The sequence below is a fragment of the Melospiza melodia genome, chromosome 19 (genome assembly GCF_035770615.1).
Source record: "Melospiza melodia melodia isolate bMelMel2 chromosome 19, bMelMel2.pri, whole genome shotgun sequence".
In the NCBI taxonomy this organism is placed as follows: Eukaryota; Metazoa; Chordata; class Aves; order Passeriformes; family Passerellidae; genus Melospiza; species Melospiza melodia.
The window spans coordinates 8579698-8593258 of NC_086212.1; the positions used below are offsets into that span (position 1 = coordinate 8579698).

Genomic DNA, 13561 nt, shown 5'->3' on the forward strand with positions numbered 1-13561 from the left:
ACAGGGTAAAAGCATCCCTTCTTCCCATTCTGCTTCCCTGAATTTTTATTGCTATTTAAACCTGAGGGGTTTTAAGCCTTTCTGAGATATTATGGGCTCTGACTCATGCCTTGAATACTGGTGAGCAATGCTGGGTGTGGAAGGAGGAACCCGAGGGGCGTGGGCCCCTCGGAGAGGTACTTTACAGCACACGTGTCCTCTTAAATCCTAGGTCAACATTTGGATATATTGCCAGATATAAACCTCCCTAATCCTGGAGGCACTGACTTGATACGGCTTCTTATACCCAGTGGCTTTGATACTGCTTGCATCTCACCTGCTTCCCAAAGCTAAATAATCATCACGGGGAGAGCAGTCACAAGGCTGAGGAGGGGATGGAGGATCCCTGCAGGGAGTGGGATGCTGAGGAGGCAGCTCCGGATCCAGCTGGGGTGGAGAGGAGAGCGCTGCTAGGTGTGCAGGGAGTCTGTGGCAATGCCCAGAGCCTGAGGTTACCTTCACTGCATTCCTTCTGAAACTGGGGAGGAAACAGGGACCTGCTGGCCGTGCAGGGAGGAGGATATTAGCCGGTTGGAAACAATGATTTGCATACAGGGTTGGTTACAGCCTTAATTTTGAGGGCTCTGCTTGTTAGATCTGACTGTGCTTTTCCCCTGCTGCATTTTCCTTTGTCCTGTTTCTGTAATTATCCTCATTTCAACCCTGCTCTGAGGATTATTGGTCAGTAGGAAGCCTCCTAATGCCCGCTCCTCCTTGGCAGGGGAATACCCATGCCCTCGATTAAACTGAAACTCTCTGAACGGTGACAGAAGAAATTAGATCTATATTCCTCAAAGACACTCCCTGGGGCGAAGTTTCCCCGACCCCCACCACGCAGCCCTGCCACCCTGCCCCTTGTGTTCGCTCTCAATATTCTCTTTGTTACAGCCACCTTCAGCCCCGGCTCGGGGCTCCCCGGGGAGGGGAGAGGTGGTTTGTGTTGGAAAATCCTCGTGCCCGTGTCCCGGGTGAGCTCAGCCTCCGTCCCACTGCAGCCCGTGCCCAGGACAGGCAGTCTCTGTTCCGAAATTGGGGTGAGGAGCCAACTCTAATAGGCAGCGCTGTACATTAAATGACTGCTCCTCTGAGATGCTGGGTAGCTCCAGCAGAAGGTGGGCCCACTCAGTGATTGATTTTTGAGAGGCCCTTCACTGGTGGCTTAAAGAACAGCATTTATTCAATCTATAGACTGTGTAAGATACACAGAGCCCGAGCAAGGACGGCACAAATGCGGGTTAGGAGACTGGCTGTTCCCTTTGCATGCAGACCCCTGCCAGACCCTGCCCACAGCTCCCTGCCAGCTCCTGCCTGCCCTCGGGGATGTGTGAATGCACGTGAAAAAGGTAGTTTGCAGGTAATTTAGATGTGCAGGTTGCTGCTTAGCTGCCTGGTGGGTACCCACTGGACAACATCCATGCATTCCTTTTGGAAAGCAGCCCTTAAAGGGATGTGATATATATATACATATACATACATATATATACATACATAGATATAGCATTTTTTCCAGGAGCAAGCTAAGTGACCTCCCAAAGGCTGGCCCTTTCTCAGACCCCCCTGCCATTTCAGTAGCCACTGACCACCTTCCAGGAGCCCTTCCTGCCCTGGTGCTTTGTGCCAAGTGCCGATGGCAGCTGCCGGGTCCCAGAGGCTGCCTCCCCTTCCCACGGCAAGCCCTGCCAGTGTGAGCTGACACCGTTGGTGCCAGTCAGCTCGGAGGAGCACTGCTCCCCACACTTCCCACTCCCATCAGTCTGTCACCACTGTCGTGTGGCAGAATTACTGCCTCCTGCTCTCCAGCACATCCGAACACACAAAGAGCTGTGCTGCTGCTGCCAGCGCTCAGCTGCTCTGCGTCTGTGAGAGGGAGGGAGCCTTGGAAAGGTCAGTGCAGGGAAGGAGGGGATGCTGGCTCCTTCCTTTAGGGGCTGTATCCTGGCATCACAGTGAAACCTTGTCCTGCTGGCTGATCCATGTCCACGGGGACTGCAGCCAGCAAGAGTACCTCACATCTCAGGGCTTCCCAGGGTGGTTTAGCACCATGTGCAGGTCCAAAGAGCTTCCCCCGCCTGTTCCCCGCCTAGCAAAACCATCCCACATTACGGAAATTGAATCTCTTGATCAGTTGTGACTCCACTCTGGACTCTTCCCTTGTTTTTTACTCCTGGCCCAATTTCATTGCCAGCTTTAGCAGCGCGACAGCAGCAGCCGCCACTGCCCTGGCTACAGCAGGATCCTCCCTGAAGCGATGTTTAATTTATCCCCCACATCCCCCGTGCCCAAGGCAGCCCGAGGCGGGAGCACAGCCACTCTGCCCCCTCCAACCGCATTAGCCCCGGGCCGATCTCGTCACCCCTGTCACCCATCGCTGACACTAACTCAACTTGCCTGCACTGTTGTAGGGGGCAGATGGACTGTCGGAGCCCGAGGGCATCTCTCTGAAACGCGTGGCTGTGGTGGAAGATTTCTTTGACATCATCTACTCGATGCATGTGGAAAGCTCGTCGGAGCCGGGCAAAGCACCCAAACATGCCGGGCAGAAGAAAACCTACCGAGCGGTGAGAGTCCCCCCCGTGCCCCGGGCAGGGCGGGCACTGGAGCGGAGGGAGAGTCCCTGGGGAACGGGGATGGCAGGGCAGGTAGGAGCAGAGCCGCCGGCGGCAGGCAGAGGAGAGGCAGAGCCCAGTGTGGCTGTGCGGGGAGGCGTGAGGAAGGAGGGGTTTAAAGGCAGAGCAGCTGTGCTCGGGGAATCCGGGCTGCAGCGGCAGCACAGCGCGGCTGCCGGGAGAGGAGAGAGCAGGGCAATCATACAAAGGCACTGTGCATGTCTGAAGGGAGAAGGAGGAGAAATCCTCGGTATTAGTGATGGATGAGAGAATGTTTGTCCAGTCCTGTGATTGCTCTGGGTCATCTGCCTCCCTGTCTCCCTCAGCCAGAGGGAAATGTCTCCTGTGGGCCTTGAAGGTCAGGAGCAGCCAGACAGGGGGACTGGGGCATGGCCGTGGCCTTTCCCTCCTCTCCTGCCCCTCCTGGGTTTCCTCAGTTACAAAATGGAGGCAGGCACCAAGCTAAGTCTTGTCTTGGTTCCTTGGTTCTATGGATGCCAAGAACCAGCTCTATCCACCCTGAAACACCACTCTAGTTAGGTCAGGAATAATTTAGCTTGAAGTGTGCTTTTCCAGGGAGCTTGCTGTTTCTCCTGACTCTGCACAGCCCTTCGATGCAAACGTTTGGGCTTTCCTTTTACAAGAAGAGCTGAATTTACTGTCCAAGACCAAGCTACTCCCTTGAATCCCACAGCCCTAAGGACCAGGTCGCTTAGAGACAGGAGTGGTTTGTTGGCAGCTCATCTCTCTGGTGTATACAATGTCTCAGAGAGGTCTTTGCAGGCTGCCCTCGCCTCAGTGATGATGCCTGAGGTTCTGCACAGCTCTGTGCTGCCAGAGTCAGCACAGGGTTGGAGCCTGTCCTGCCTGCCTGTGTCCCTGCTCCATCCACACTGTGATGCTGGCAGTGCTGGTGAGGCAGCCCAGTGCCCTGCAGCCTCCCACATGTGATGGGAGTCCCTGGGGAGCAGGGCTCTGCACACAGAGCTCACAGCATCTCTCCCTGCCCTGAGCACTCCAGTCCTGCCCCTGCAGCAGAGCTGGGGGCTGGGGCACGCACTGACCCTCCCTGGCTTGGGGGCAAGTGATGACCTTTCTATGGTCCAGGGGGGGCAGCCCCTCCAGCATGACCACAATTCAAAAACTTTCTGCTCATTTCCCCAGCAGACGACTCCGACCCTTCCCTAATTCCTTCAATTCATCTCTCTGGAGGACTAATCTGTGCCCTGCACAGCCCCAGGGGAGCAGGCTGGATCCGTCTGTTTTCCCAGGCCTGCTCACAGCAGTCAGAGAGAGCTTCACGCTCCACCCCTCATCTCCCTCTTGAGCTGAGATCATCACATTAGCAGCGTGTATCCCCTCCTGACCTGGCAGGAGCTGCTGGCTGGGCTGCCCAGCCTGGCTCCTGCCCTCGCTGCTGCCCTTGCTCCCCGGAGCGCCTTTGTAGCCCGAGCTGGAAGGTGAAATGGTGCAGAGCACACGCCACGCCTGGCACGGTGCACAAAGGGACGCTGCTGGGTGGCCAGCTGGGAGGCTCCAGGGTCCCCTGCCTCCTTCTCCCTGCTCCCTTTCCCCACCACTTCTGATTAGAGACACTGGAGAGTTTGCCCTTGTCCATGACCTCCGGAGGGAGGCAATCAGAAAGGGAGTTTGGAAGGGAGATAACTCATCAAGGAAGCTGTCTGCTCTGCAGAGCATCAAATCAGCTGAGAAATAACAACTGTATCACTAAAATTAGCTGAACATTTGCAGCAGAGACTGTGGGCTTGCTGGAGCAAAAGAGGCAGGGACATGGCCGAGCCCGGCAGGCAGCAGGCGGGGACAGTTCCCTGCCTGTGACACCCCACCATGGCTGCCACCAGCAATTTCCAGGCCCCTCATTTCAGCGTTTCTGCGGGAATCCCTTGTGCTTGTGCATCGATAAATATCACACAGAGGCAAAGGCTGAGCTGGCATCCGCCTGGCCACAACAGAGCTCGCTGGGGCTGCAGCTAAATAGGAGGAGAATCCCATGAGGACCCGGCACTGCAGCCTCCATTTGAGCGCTGGGACAAGGTCCCCGCCTGAACTTTCCACCCATCTGGCATTCAGTGCGTGTGAAAGCCCGGGCTCTGCTGCCGCGCAGTGGAGAGGGATGCGGCTCCCTCCCACCGCAGAGCCAGAGCCGGGCACGGCGCTGCCGGAGCCAGGATCCAGCACAGCCCCTGCCCCGCTGCTCTGCTGCTAGAACAGCACCCCTTCAGGGCGCAAAAATGCGTGGAATTTAGGTATTTTTGTATTTAATGTGGACTTTTAGAGTTTAGGAATTGTTAACTATGTCAGGTAGGAGGACGGTGTGGCCACAGGAGGGGGATCAGGACATCCTGGGCCGTCCTCCCAGCTCAGCCCCGTCACCCACAAGGTGTCTGATTGCAGCCCCACTTCCCGTCCTGAGCCCCACTTCTGCAGGGCTCCCAGCCCCGAGGACTGGCACGAACAATTGAATTTCTGTCTGCTTTATGACCCCACTTGTAAGTGCTGTGACCCCTGTGGGGGTCACGGCCCCTGGTTTGGGAACTGCCGTGCTGGGACAAGTCACTTAGACCAAACAGGATGGGTGATTAACCATAGGAGCCAGCCCAAAGTGAGAGGTGGGCTCTCCACCTTTTAATGCCTTCCAATTAAGACCAGATGTCTTCCTGGATGATGTTTTAGGCAAACCACAGGCCACTGGGCTGCAGGAGAACCTGGGTGAAGTGACTTGTGCTGCACAGGTCAGACTCCAAGATTTGATGGTCTTTTATGGCCTTAAAGAAGTCTACATTAAAATTGACTTGTTCCTTCTCCAAATAACCTAGTCTTGATCCTTAGAAATATCATAAAATTACTGTTGGCAGGAATTAATTGCAATAACAGGGATTGCCAGACACCTTCTGTGGGTGCTTAGGTCTGGATCTAGTGTTTAACTTCAAGCATTCAAGTTTTAAATATTTATCCTTTGCTTTTCCTCATCTGTAAAATACATACCCCACAAAGGTTCAGGAGACTTAATTCATTACTGTTTGGAAAAATGTTTTCAATTCCCTAGATAAAATATGTCACAGAAGTGCAAAGTATTATTAACAGTAATTGATTGTCATTGTGGGAAAAAGTGACCTGCCCTTACAAAAGATTAATGGATTCTTCAGGTTACTGGTGTGATGGTAATTAACAATGCAAACAGAGCTGATGAGGCCTTACTTTCACATTTGATTCTTACATGTTCATAGCTTTGCTCTTCCCAGACTCCAAGGGGGAAGGGGAAGGAGTTTCTGCGAAGGTTTGGGTATGCAGGGATACCAAAGGTCTGTTCATTTGTGCTTTGGTGCCTCAGTGGCACATCAGTTACCCTCCCAAAGTGTTCCCCACCAACAGCCGTCCTGGAGGGAGGGATTTAGGGCTGGAGGGGACAACGTGTAGCTACGAGCTGTGCCCGTGGTCCCCGTGCTCTCCACCCCATTGTCCATCTCCCAAGAACCTACAGCTGTCTGTTGTTTCCCCAGATTGCAGAGACCTATGCTTTCCTCCCGAGAGAGGCTGTGACCAGGTTCCTGATGAGTTGCACTGAGTGCCAGAAGAGGATGCATTTCAACTCCAACGGCCTGGAGCCCAAAGGTAAGGGCGAGTGGCTTCTGCCAGCAGAGCTGACTCTGCATTTTGCACCAGCACAGCTGCCAGACACTGTCCTGTCCGTGAGATACATCGTAACCTAAGGCTTTTCCTAACCTGGGATATTTTATATCTTATAGCCAAGCTGAAGGAATTGCTTAAACCTGCTTCTTTCAGCTTAGGGAGCAGAAGCAGCCTGGCTTTCTTTCTGAGCTTCCCCAGCGCTGCCCAAAACATACTGCAGATATGGCTGCAATCAACCCATGATCATGTGAGGGTGGAAACCTCAATGATTATAAAAATAACCTAAAGTTTTCCCCTGGAACCGATAATTTTGTATTGAAAGACACAGAATATGTCTGAATAGCTGAAGTTTCTGATAAAGAAGCAATTTACACTTAATTAATAGATAAGCACGGGATCCTGGGTTAGATAATGGCAAGTATTTTGGCAATCACAGTTACGTTGTGCCCGTGTACACACACAATTAGTGTGGCCACTGTGGTGGTTGACTCGTTATGGTTCTTTTGTGGACAGATCCAATCTGCAGCTTCTTAGGTGCAAGACAGAGCAGGAGTGGGAAGGAGATGGGACCAGGGTCTCTTGCAGAGTAGCTGGTTAAATGTTTGTGTGGTTGTTTTCTGAGTTACAAACTTGTTTTCGTGATCAAGTGCAAACCAAGTTTAAAGTGATGTTGATTTCAGCCATTAAAATTGCTACTTAAAAAAAAACCTAAGCAAACTGCAGGGAGTTGGTCACTTTCAAAAGCGGCAAGGCAAAGTGGCTCATTTGGCAGCTCTTATCAGGAAGGGAAGCAGAATTTAAGGAACAAAAGGGCCAACAATTGAGAATTTCTTGTATTAAGTACTGATTGCCAACTGTTTACTGCTGGGAGCAGAGCTATGGACATCCCAGAGGTTTTGTGTAAGTGGATTATGTGCCATCTATCCAAAGGTAGTGACTGAAATGCTTTGTACTCATTATACTTTTAAAAAACTCTCAAAACCTCTCCCAAATAGCTCCATGTGAATTCTGTTAGTTGAAGCTCCATTACCACAGTACTTCCCCCTCTGCCAGCTAAGGGCCTGATCCCTCTTTTCAATTACATCCAGAAAATTTTGGCCTTGCTGGGAGACATCCTGACCTTCACACAGATTGCACTGCATTCCTCATGGGTGAGGTTCCTTCACAGAGTCACAGACTGGTTGGGTTTGGAAGGAACCTTAAAGTCCATCTCATTCCACCCCCTTGCCCACAGCAGGGACACTTTCCATTAGATCAGGTTGCTCAAAACCCTGTCCAACCTGGTTTTCCTTCAGGGGCTTCCACCCACCCCGCATCCTGCATCTCCTGTGCCTCTCCCAGCAGCACACACCCATCCCAGTTCAGAGGCAGCTCAGGGAACCTCTGGTTCTGGATATCCCCCACAGTGTGTTCTGGATATCCCCCCCAGTGTGGTCCTAGCTGTGGGAACCATGATCAAGGCTGACATCCATCTGTCCTGAACAAATTTATAAATGAATATCAGTTAGTGATTATTTTCATAAAGCTTCAGCCCTTAGCAGTTCTCTTAAAAATAAATCAATCAGGAGTACAAAGGATCCCACAGGTAAAAAGTCTTACTCACCATGAATGAAAGGACAGAAGTGCTTCTCTGTCTGAATAGCACCTAAATAGTGACTAAGTACATGTGAAAATGCATTGAGTAGATTAGATAAGGTTACTTTTACTGGGGAAGGGTGTCTGATTTCACTAACACGTATTCAGGAATTTATCAGGAGCAAATCATCTAAAAAAAACCACTGGGGTCATAGAAGAATTACTAAGGTGTATGCACGTGCATACACACATAGAGGAACATACAGGTAAAGTTTAACTCAGTAAGATGACAAAATTTGAGTAATTCCCATCTCTTTCTATTTCTCTTGTCTGTGAAAGAAATCTGAACACATTTAATTTGTGATCACAAAAATCCCTAATTAAACATATCTGCCATCAAACCCTGCAGGGCACCCACATCATTCATAAAAAGCAAATTGTCTTGCTTGTGGGAAAGTTTGAACGTCACTGGACTTCACTGGGATCTCTTTACAGTGTTATTAAATTAGGAGTAATTCTGGTGGAGTGATAAAAATGTGGAGCTAGGATCAAAACCATTTCTCCTTGTTCCATCTGTGTGTCCAACATGTGGGGCATGTGATAGAGATAACTGCAAAATGAGCTAAAGGATTCCAGGAGCTTCCTCTTGTGACATAGGATGTGAAGATTGTTCCCGTGGAGCCCCCCAGGCCTTTTAAAACAAAGGTTTTCTTTCTTTCCCAGATAACTTGGGAAAAAGAAAAAAAAAAAAGGGTTTGATTTCTTGGGCTCAAGCCCTTCTGTGGTGCAGTTGCACAAATTCACATTAAATTTGTGGCCTCTAATGGGATTGTTCCAAATTTACATCAGAATGGTTTCAGGCAGAATCTAAGCACTGAAAGATCACTTACCTCCCTCTTCCTCCCCATCTGAAGTTGCTGAGCTGCTCCTGTTCAGCTTCATTCATCTCTGCAGCACTGAGCAGTGGAGTGGGGAATGGCAGGAGAGCAACTTGTCATCCTCAGAGATCCCAAACACTCACCTCACCGTGCCTGTGCCTCAGCAGAGAGCAACTTGTCATCCTCAGAGATCCCAAACACTCACCTCACCGTGCCTGTGCCTCAGCAGAGAGCAGCTCTATCTGTGATACTCTGAGCAAATGCTTTCCCAAACTCTTAGGAACTCAGCCAGCTGGGGAAAGTGGCAGGTTTAGTTCCTGTAAAAAGCTCCCCTTGCACTGGGATTTTAGCATCTTTTCATCACAGCACAATAAAGGTTTCTTTTGGGTGTTATAGAGACATATAAGTGCTCCTAATCTGTAGGTCAAACTGTGACAGAGGCTGTTGATATGCAGCCATGAGAAAAGATGGAGGAATCAGTTTACAAGGTTCCTAAAAGCTTTGGACCTTCATATTTGGGCAAGTTGATGCCTTGAGTGGCACTGGTCTCCCTTCCCTTCACCCACAGGCAGGAATGCTCCATCTGCCCAGGAATGGACCAGATGAACCTGAGAAAAAAGCATTGTATTTCCAGGGACCCAGTCAATGTCTTGATAGAGAAGATTTGCAAAGACCTTTGTGATGTTTAAGTCAATTACAGGCAGTTTTGGGGTCAGGTAATTTCCTAATCAGGCATGATAGATGTGGTGTTTCCAGAGGTGTGAAGCATCTTCAGCTCTGCTGAGTTCCAACAGGAATTTTTTACACTCAGCATTTCTGAGAAGCAGGCCCATTAGGATTGGGTTGATGGCTTTTCTGAGGTGCTGTAAAACATTTTGTGATGGCTCTTTTTCAAAGGGCTCTGTCACACATGCCTGTGAAACCAGTGACCCCAGAAAATGCAAGCCAGCCAGGGAGATTCAGAAGCAGGAATGGAAACCTCCCAGCATAAGTTCACCTTCAGCTCCTGGGAATCCTTCTTGCTGCTTAAGCTCCCTGTCCAGGGGGTACCACACATCCCTTCAGCATGTGCTGGAAGGCTGGATTAATTCTCCAGACTTGCATCTGCCTGAGCTGAGGGCAAAGAGATCTTGCTTGTAGCCATCAGCCATCCCTGTGGACAATGGCAGCTTTCCTCCTGGACAAACCCACAGTGTGAGCCTGAAAATTCAGAGTTGGAACAGATCATTCCAGCAGCCTTCATGTTCTGTGTCCTGCAGGATCTGTAGTGGTGGTGGCAGAGCAGAAAAATCTTTGATAATTCAGAGAAATCACTTTCAGAGAATTTGCTTTGTGAACTGAGTCTGGGCAGACAGAGTGATTTGCAGGAGCATCCAAACCTGGAGCCATCTCTAGAGCTCAATGTGATGCAGCCAGAGGAATCAACAGGAACAATTTAAATTAAAGATCTCTAAAATTAAGTTTGTGCTTTAATGAGGATGTTAAAAATAATCTTCATCACCAGATAGAGATACTTAATACGTTGGCTTAATGTTAACTCCTACCTGAGGGAATCCCAGCAAAATTGGCAAGATTTTGCAATGCTGAAGCAAGCTGCAAATAGATCCTTGTTCATCACCCCCTGCATAAATCCCATGTGCTTGGAAGCACTTCTGAGGCTTCAGCAAGACTCAATTTCTTCCTCAGGTTTGGGGGACGCTGAAAAATTACACACTATGTGTAGTTTTTTTCACAGGTGACAGCAATGCTTTTTTATTTTATTTATTTTTTTTCTTCCCAAGACAACATCTGTTCTGTAATTATGTTCTTGGTGGGGTCACGTTCTTAGAGGAACCTTCTCTCAGCGGGTGGCTCTTGCCAGGGATTTGAAGTTCTCCTGAATACCCCTGAGTTACAAGAACATACCTGCAGGTCCCTCATCTAAATAAAGCTTTTCCTCTGTTCTTCAGAGAGCGAGCCACCTTCCTCCTTGGTTTCTGGGATCATTGACTACAACATGCCCCTCACCTCCACCTACCTGAAGCAGATGAAGCTGCGGGTGATGAATTCCCAGGAGCAGGTGAGTGGTCTGCCCGTGCCGAGGGGCTGAATGGGGAATGGGGAGGGGCACTTGGATTCCAGGAGGATGTTTTTGGGAATGCCTGGTTTGTCTGAGCTTGTGAGGCTCTGACCAAGCACAGCACATTGGGAGGCAGTGTACCCTGCATCTCCTGGAAGCTGAGCTGCTTCAGAGTTGTGCCAGTGGAGAGAGGCAGAGATGGGGTTGATTAAGTTATTTCCTGTAACAATCTGCTTGTTCTTTAGACATACAGTTCTTCTAAGAAATTGTTTTAAAAATAAATATGGCAAGTAGTAATTTGTTTCTCTCCCACTGATGTCTGGGAGCTTTAGCAGATGGGGTCTGAAGCCCAGACCTGCCTTTGGTTGCTCTGGGGCTCTCCTAAACTGCTCAGCAACTTGAGGGGTTCAGCTGCAGCCGCTGCGCTCCCACGTCAAAGTGGGACACGGCTCTCTTGTTTGGTGACAGTGTTAAGCCACTGGATTTTGCTTTGGGGATGTATGGGGCACCCTGCCACAGGATAATACCCAGGCTGTGCAATTTTCTGAAGTTCTGCAGCTGCAGAATTAGCTATGGGAACCTCTGTGCACCATGGAAACAGTCTATAAAAAGAAAAGTATGTTTTACTTGCTCCCCACAATCTGCACTGGAAGCCAGTGCTGGATTTTCTTTCCAGCACTCTGAAACCTGAACCTGATTTCACACATTGCTGCCAGTGGCAAGATGTGACAGCATTTGCATGGTGCTGTGGTGGAAAACATTGCTGGGAGCCTGAGCACCCGATGGGGGCTTTCATCCAGCAGCTTCCTAAAGGGATGTGGGTTAGAGCATCACTGCCAGGGTGTGAAGTGCCAAGTGTGGGTTTGCTGAAGGGATACCGAGCTGCTCTGTCACTTCTGTTGTGAAACCTTCTTGCTGGAGGACAAAATGGCATCTGGTGGGAAGCACTTCTGTGTCTTGGAGCTTTTTCCTTCGCACTTGTTTGACACTTGAGTGAGTTTCAGGATTTGTTTTAGGTTGTGAAAGGTGAAAGGCTGATGTGCCAGGTTTTGTGCTTATGATGGGTCAGGCAGTAGAGCTGTGGACAATTTGGGGGGCAGCTGGGCTGGGCTGAACTGGACTGGGCTGAACTGGGCTGTGCACATGGAAGGGGTGGATGTGCCCCTTTGTGCCATCTGATTGCTACTTTGGGACCACTTCTGGATAAATAGGCCAGCATGTTCCAATCACCTTTGGGTTGTGCACTGTTTGCTGGGTCTTGGTGTGGCAGATCCTGCAGTCCTGTTCTTCACCAAGGCCAGGGACTCAGGGCCATGAATGCTGGCTGTGCTTTCCAGCATTTAGGGTGGTTGCTTCAAGTTAAGTTTACTACATACAGAGGACTGAATGGTTTGACTTGTAGCCATTTATGCATTTTCAACCAGTTCCTCTTGGCTCTGACACTGCTTAAGGGAAGTGTGCTACAAAGCTTCATTAAACTCCTGTACCCAGTTTATACAGGTAGCAAACTGACCTTGCAGTTTGATCTTGCTCCCAGGATAGCAAACCACTCAGAAGCTGGGAGGCTTCAGTAGTGGATCTTGAGTTTTTGAGCTGCCTGCTTAAGGGTGCTTGTTTTGAAAACTTTGGTTGGTAATTTAGAGTTCATACCCTGAATTTTGGTGCAGCAGTTTGCACTGGAACTGTCACTGGATCGATATAACGTGCTGCTAACATGAATACTCCTGAAGCTTGCAGAGATTGGAATAGAAGCGTGTGTCATGCAGGAACAAAAAGGGACCAGCTGAGGCAACCAGCAGTTGTTGGTTTAGATCATAAATCAAATGGTTTGATGTTATTCCCTGCCTCTAAAGTTTTCCTTCTCCTGTGCTCCTGTCGTTACACTGCAGCGCAGCTTTCGAAGCTTTTCAAGCTGTAGCAGCCGAGGGAAAAACCTGTTTGGAAGAAGTAAAAATTGCTGTTCACTGTGTTACTGAAACTGATTCCTGAGAGCTAAGTAAAAAAGGATCATTCCTATTGCTCAGACTTCTGAAGTGTTGAAATTTTCCATCATGACAAAAGTCTGAGAGGATTCAGATGGTTGGGGAAAATCCAGCAGCATTTGAGTGCAGTCCCTTCTGACATGGGACATTCCCTGGCTTCCCCTGGGGAATCAGTGGAATTATTTAGGTTGAAAAGATCTTCAGGATCATTGAATCCAACCATTCTGCCAGCACTGCCAAGCCCACCATTAAACCATGTCCCCAAGTTCCACACTGACATGGCTTAAATCCCTCCAGGGATGGTGGGCAGCCTGTTTCAGGGCTGGACAACCCCTTTGGTGAAGAAATTTTTCATGATTCAACCTAAACTTCCCCTGGTGTAACTTGAATGAAATCAAGTGCCACACTCCTGAGACAGCCGTGGCTGGACCTGGAGCTGCTAATGCTGAGACTACCTGAAGATAATATGTGTAATAATGCAAATAACAGGGGTCAGTTCCCTCCACAAGAATTCCCCTGCCAATTTTATTCTGTTTATTCACACATTGCACTGGAAAGAAAACAGTGCCATCCTTTTTTTCCTGGAGGAACCTGGCAGTCTGTGTGGAGCATGGTCCATGGAACAGAGGCTGTGTGACACCGGGTTAGGGTTAGGGTTGCACAGTTCAGGTGTTGCAGCTTTTGGAGTTCCAGGTGTTTGCCAACTGAAAAGAGCCCTCTAAAGACAGTAGAAATAATTCTGACTTTTATGCAAATGCAAAACAGGCAGAA

At 49.5% G+C, this 13561-nt stretch overlaps 1 protein-coding gene across 1 annotated transcript in view; it reads left to right on the plus strand.

The window, feature by feature from the left end:
• Positions 1 to 13561, plus strand: part of NOL4L (nucleolar protein 4 like) — a 63476-nt gene that overhangs the window by 15464 nt on the left and 34451 nt on the right. Inside the window, exons 2-4 of the mRNA XM_063172355.1 lie at positions 2442 to 2597; positions 6167 to 6278; positions 10699 to 10808. Coding sequence (XP_063028425.1) covers positions 2442 to 2597; positions 6167 to 6278; positions 10699 to 10808 — 378 coding nt within the window. The remainder of the gene's footprint in view (positions 1 to 2441; positions 2598 to 6166; positions 6279 to 10698; positions 10809 to 13561) is intronic.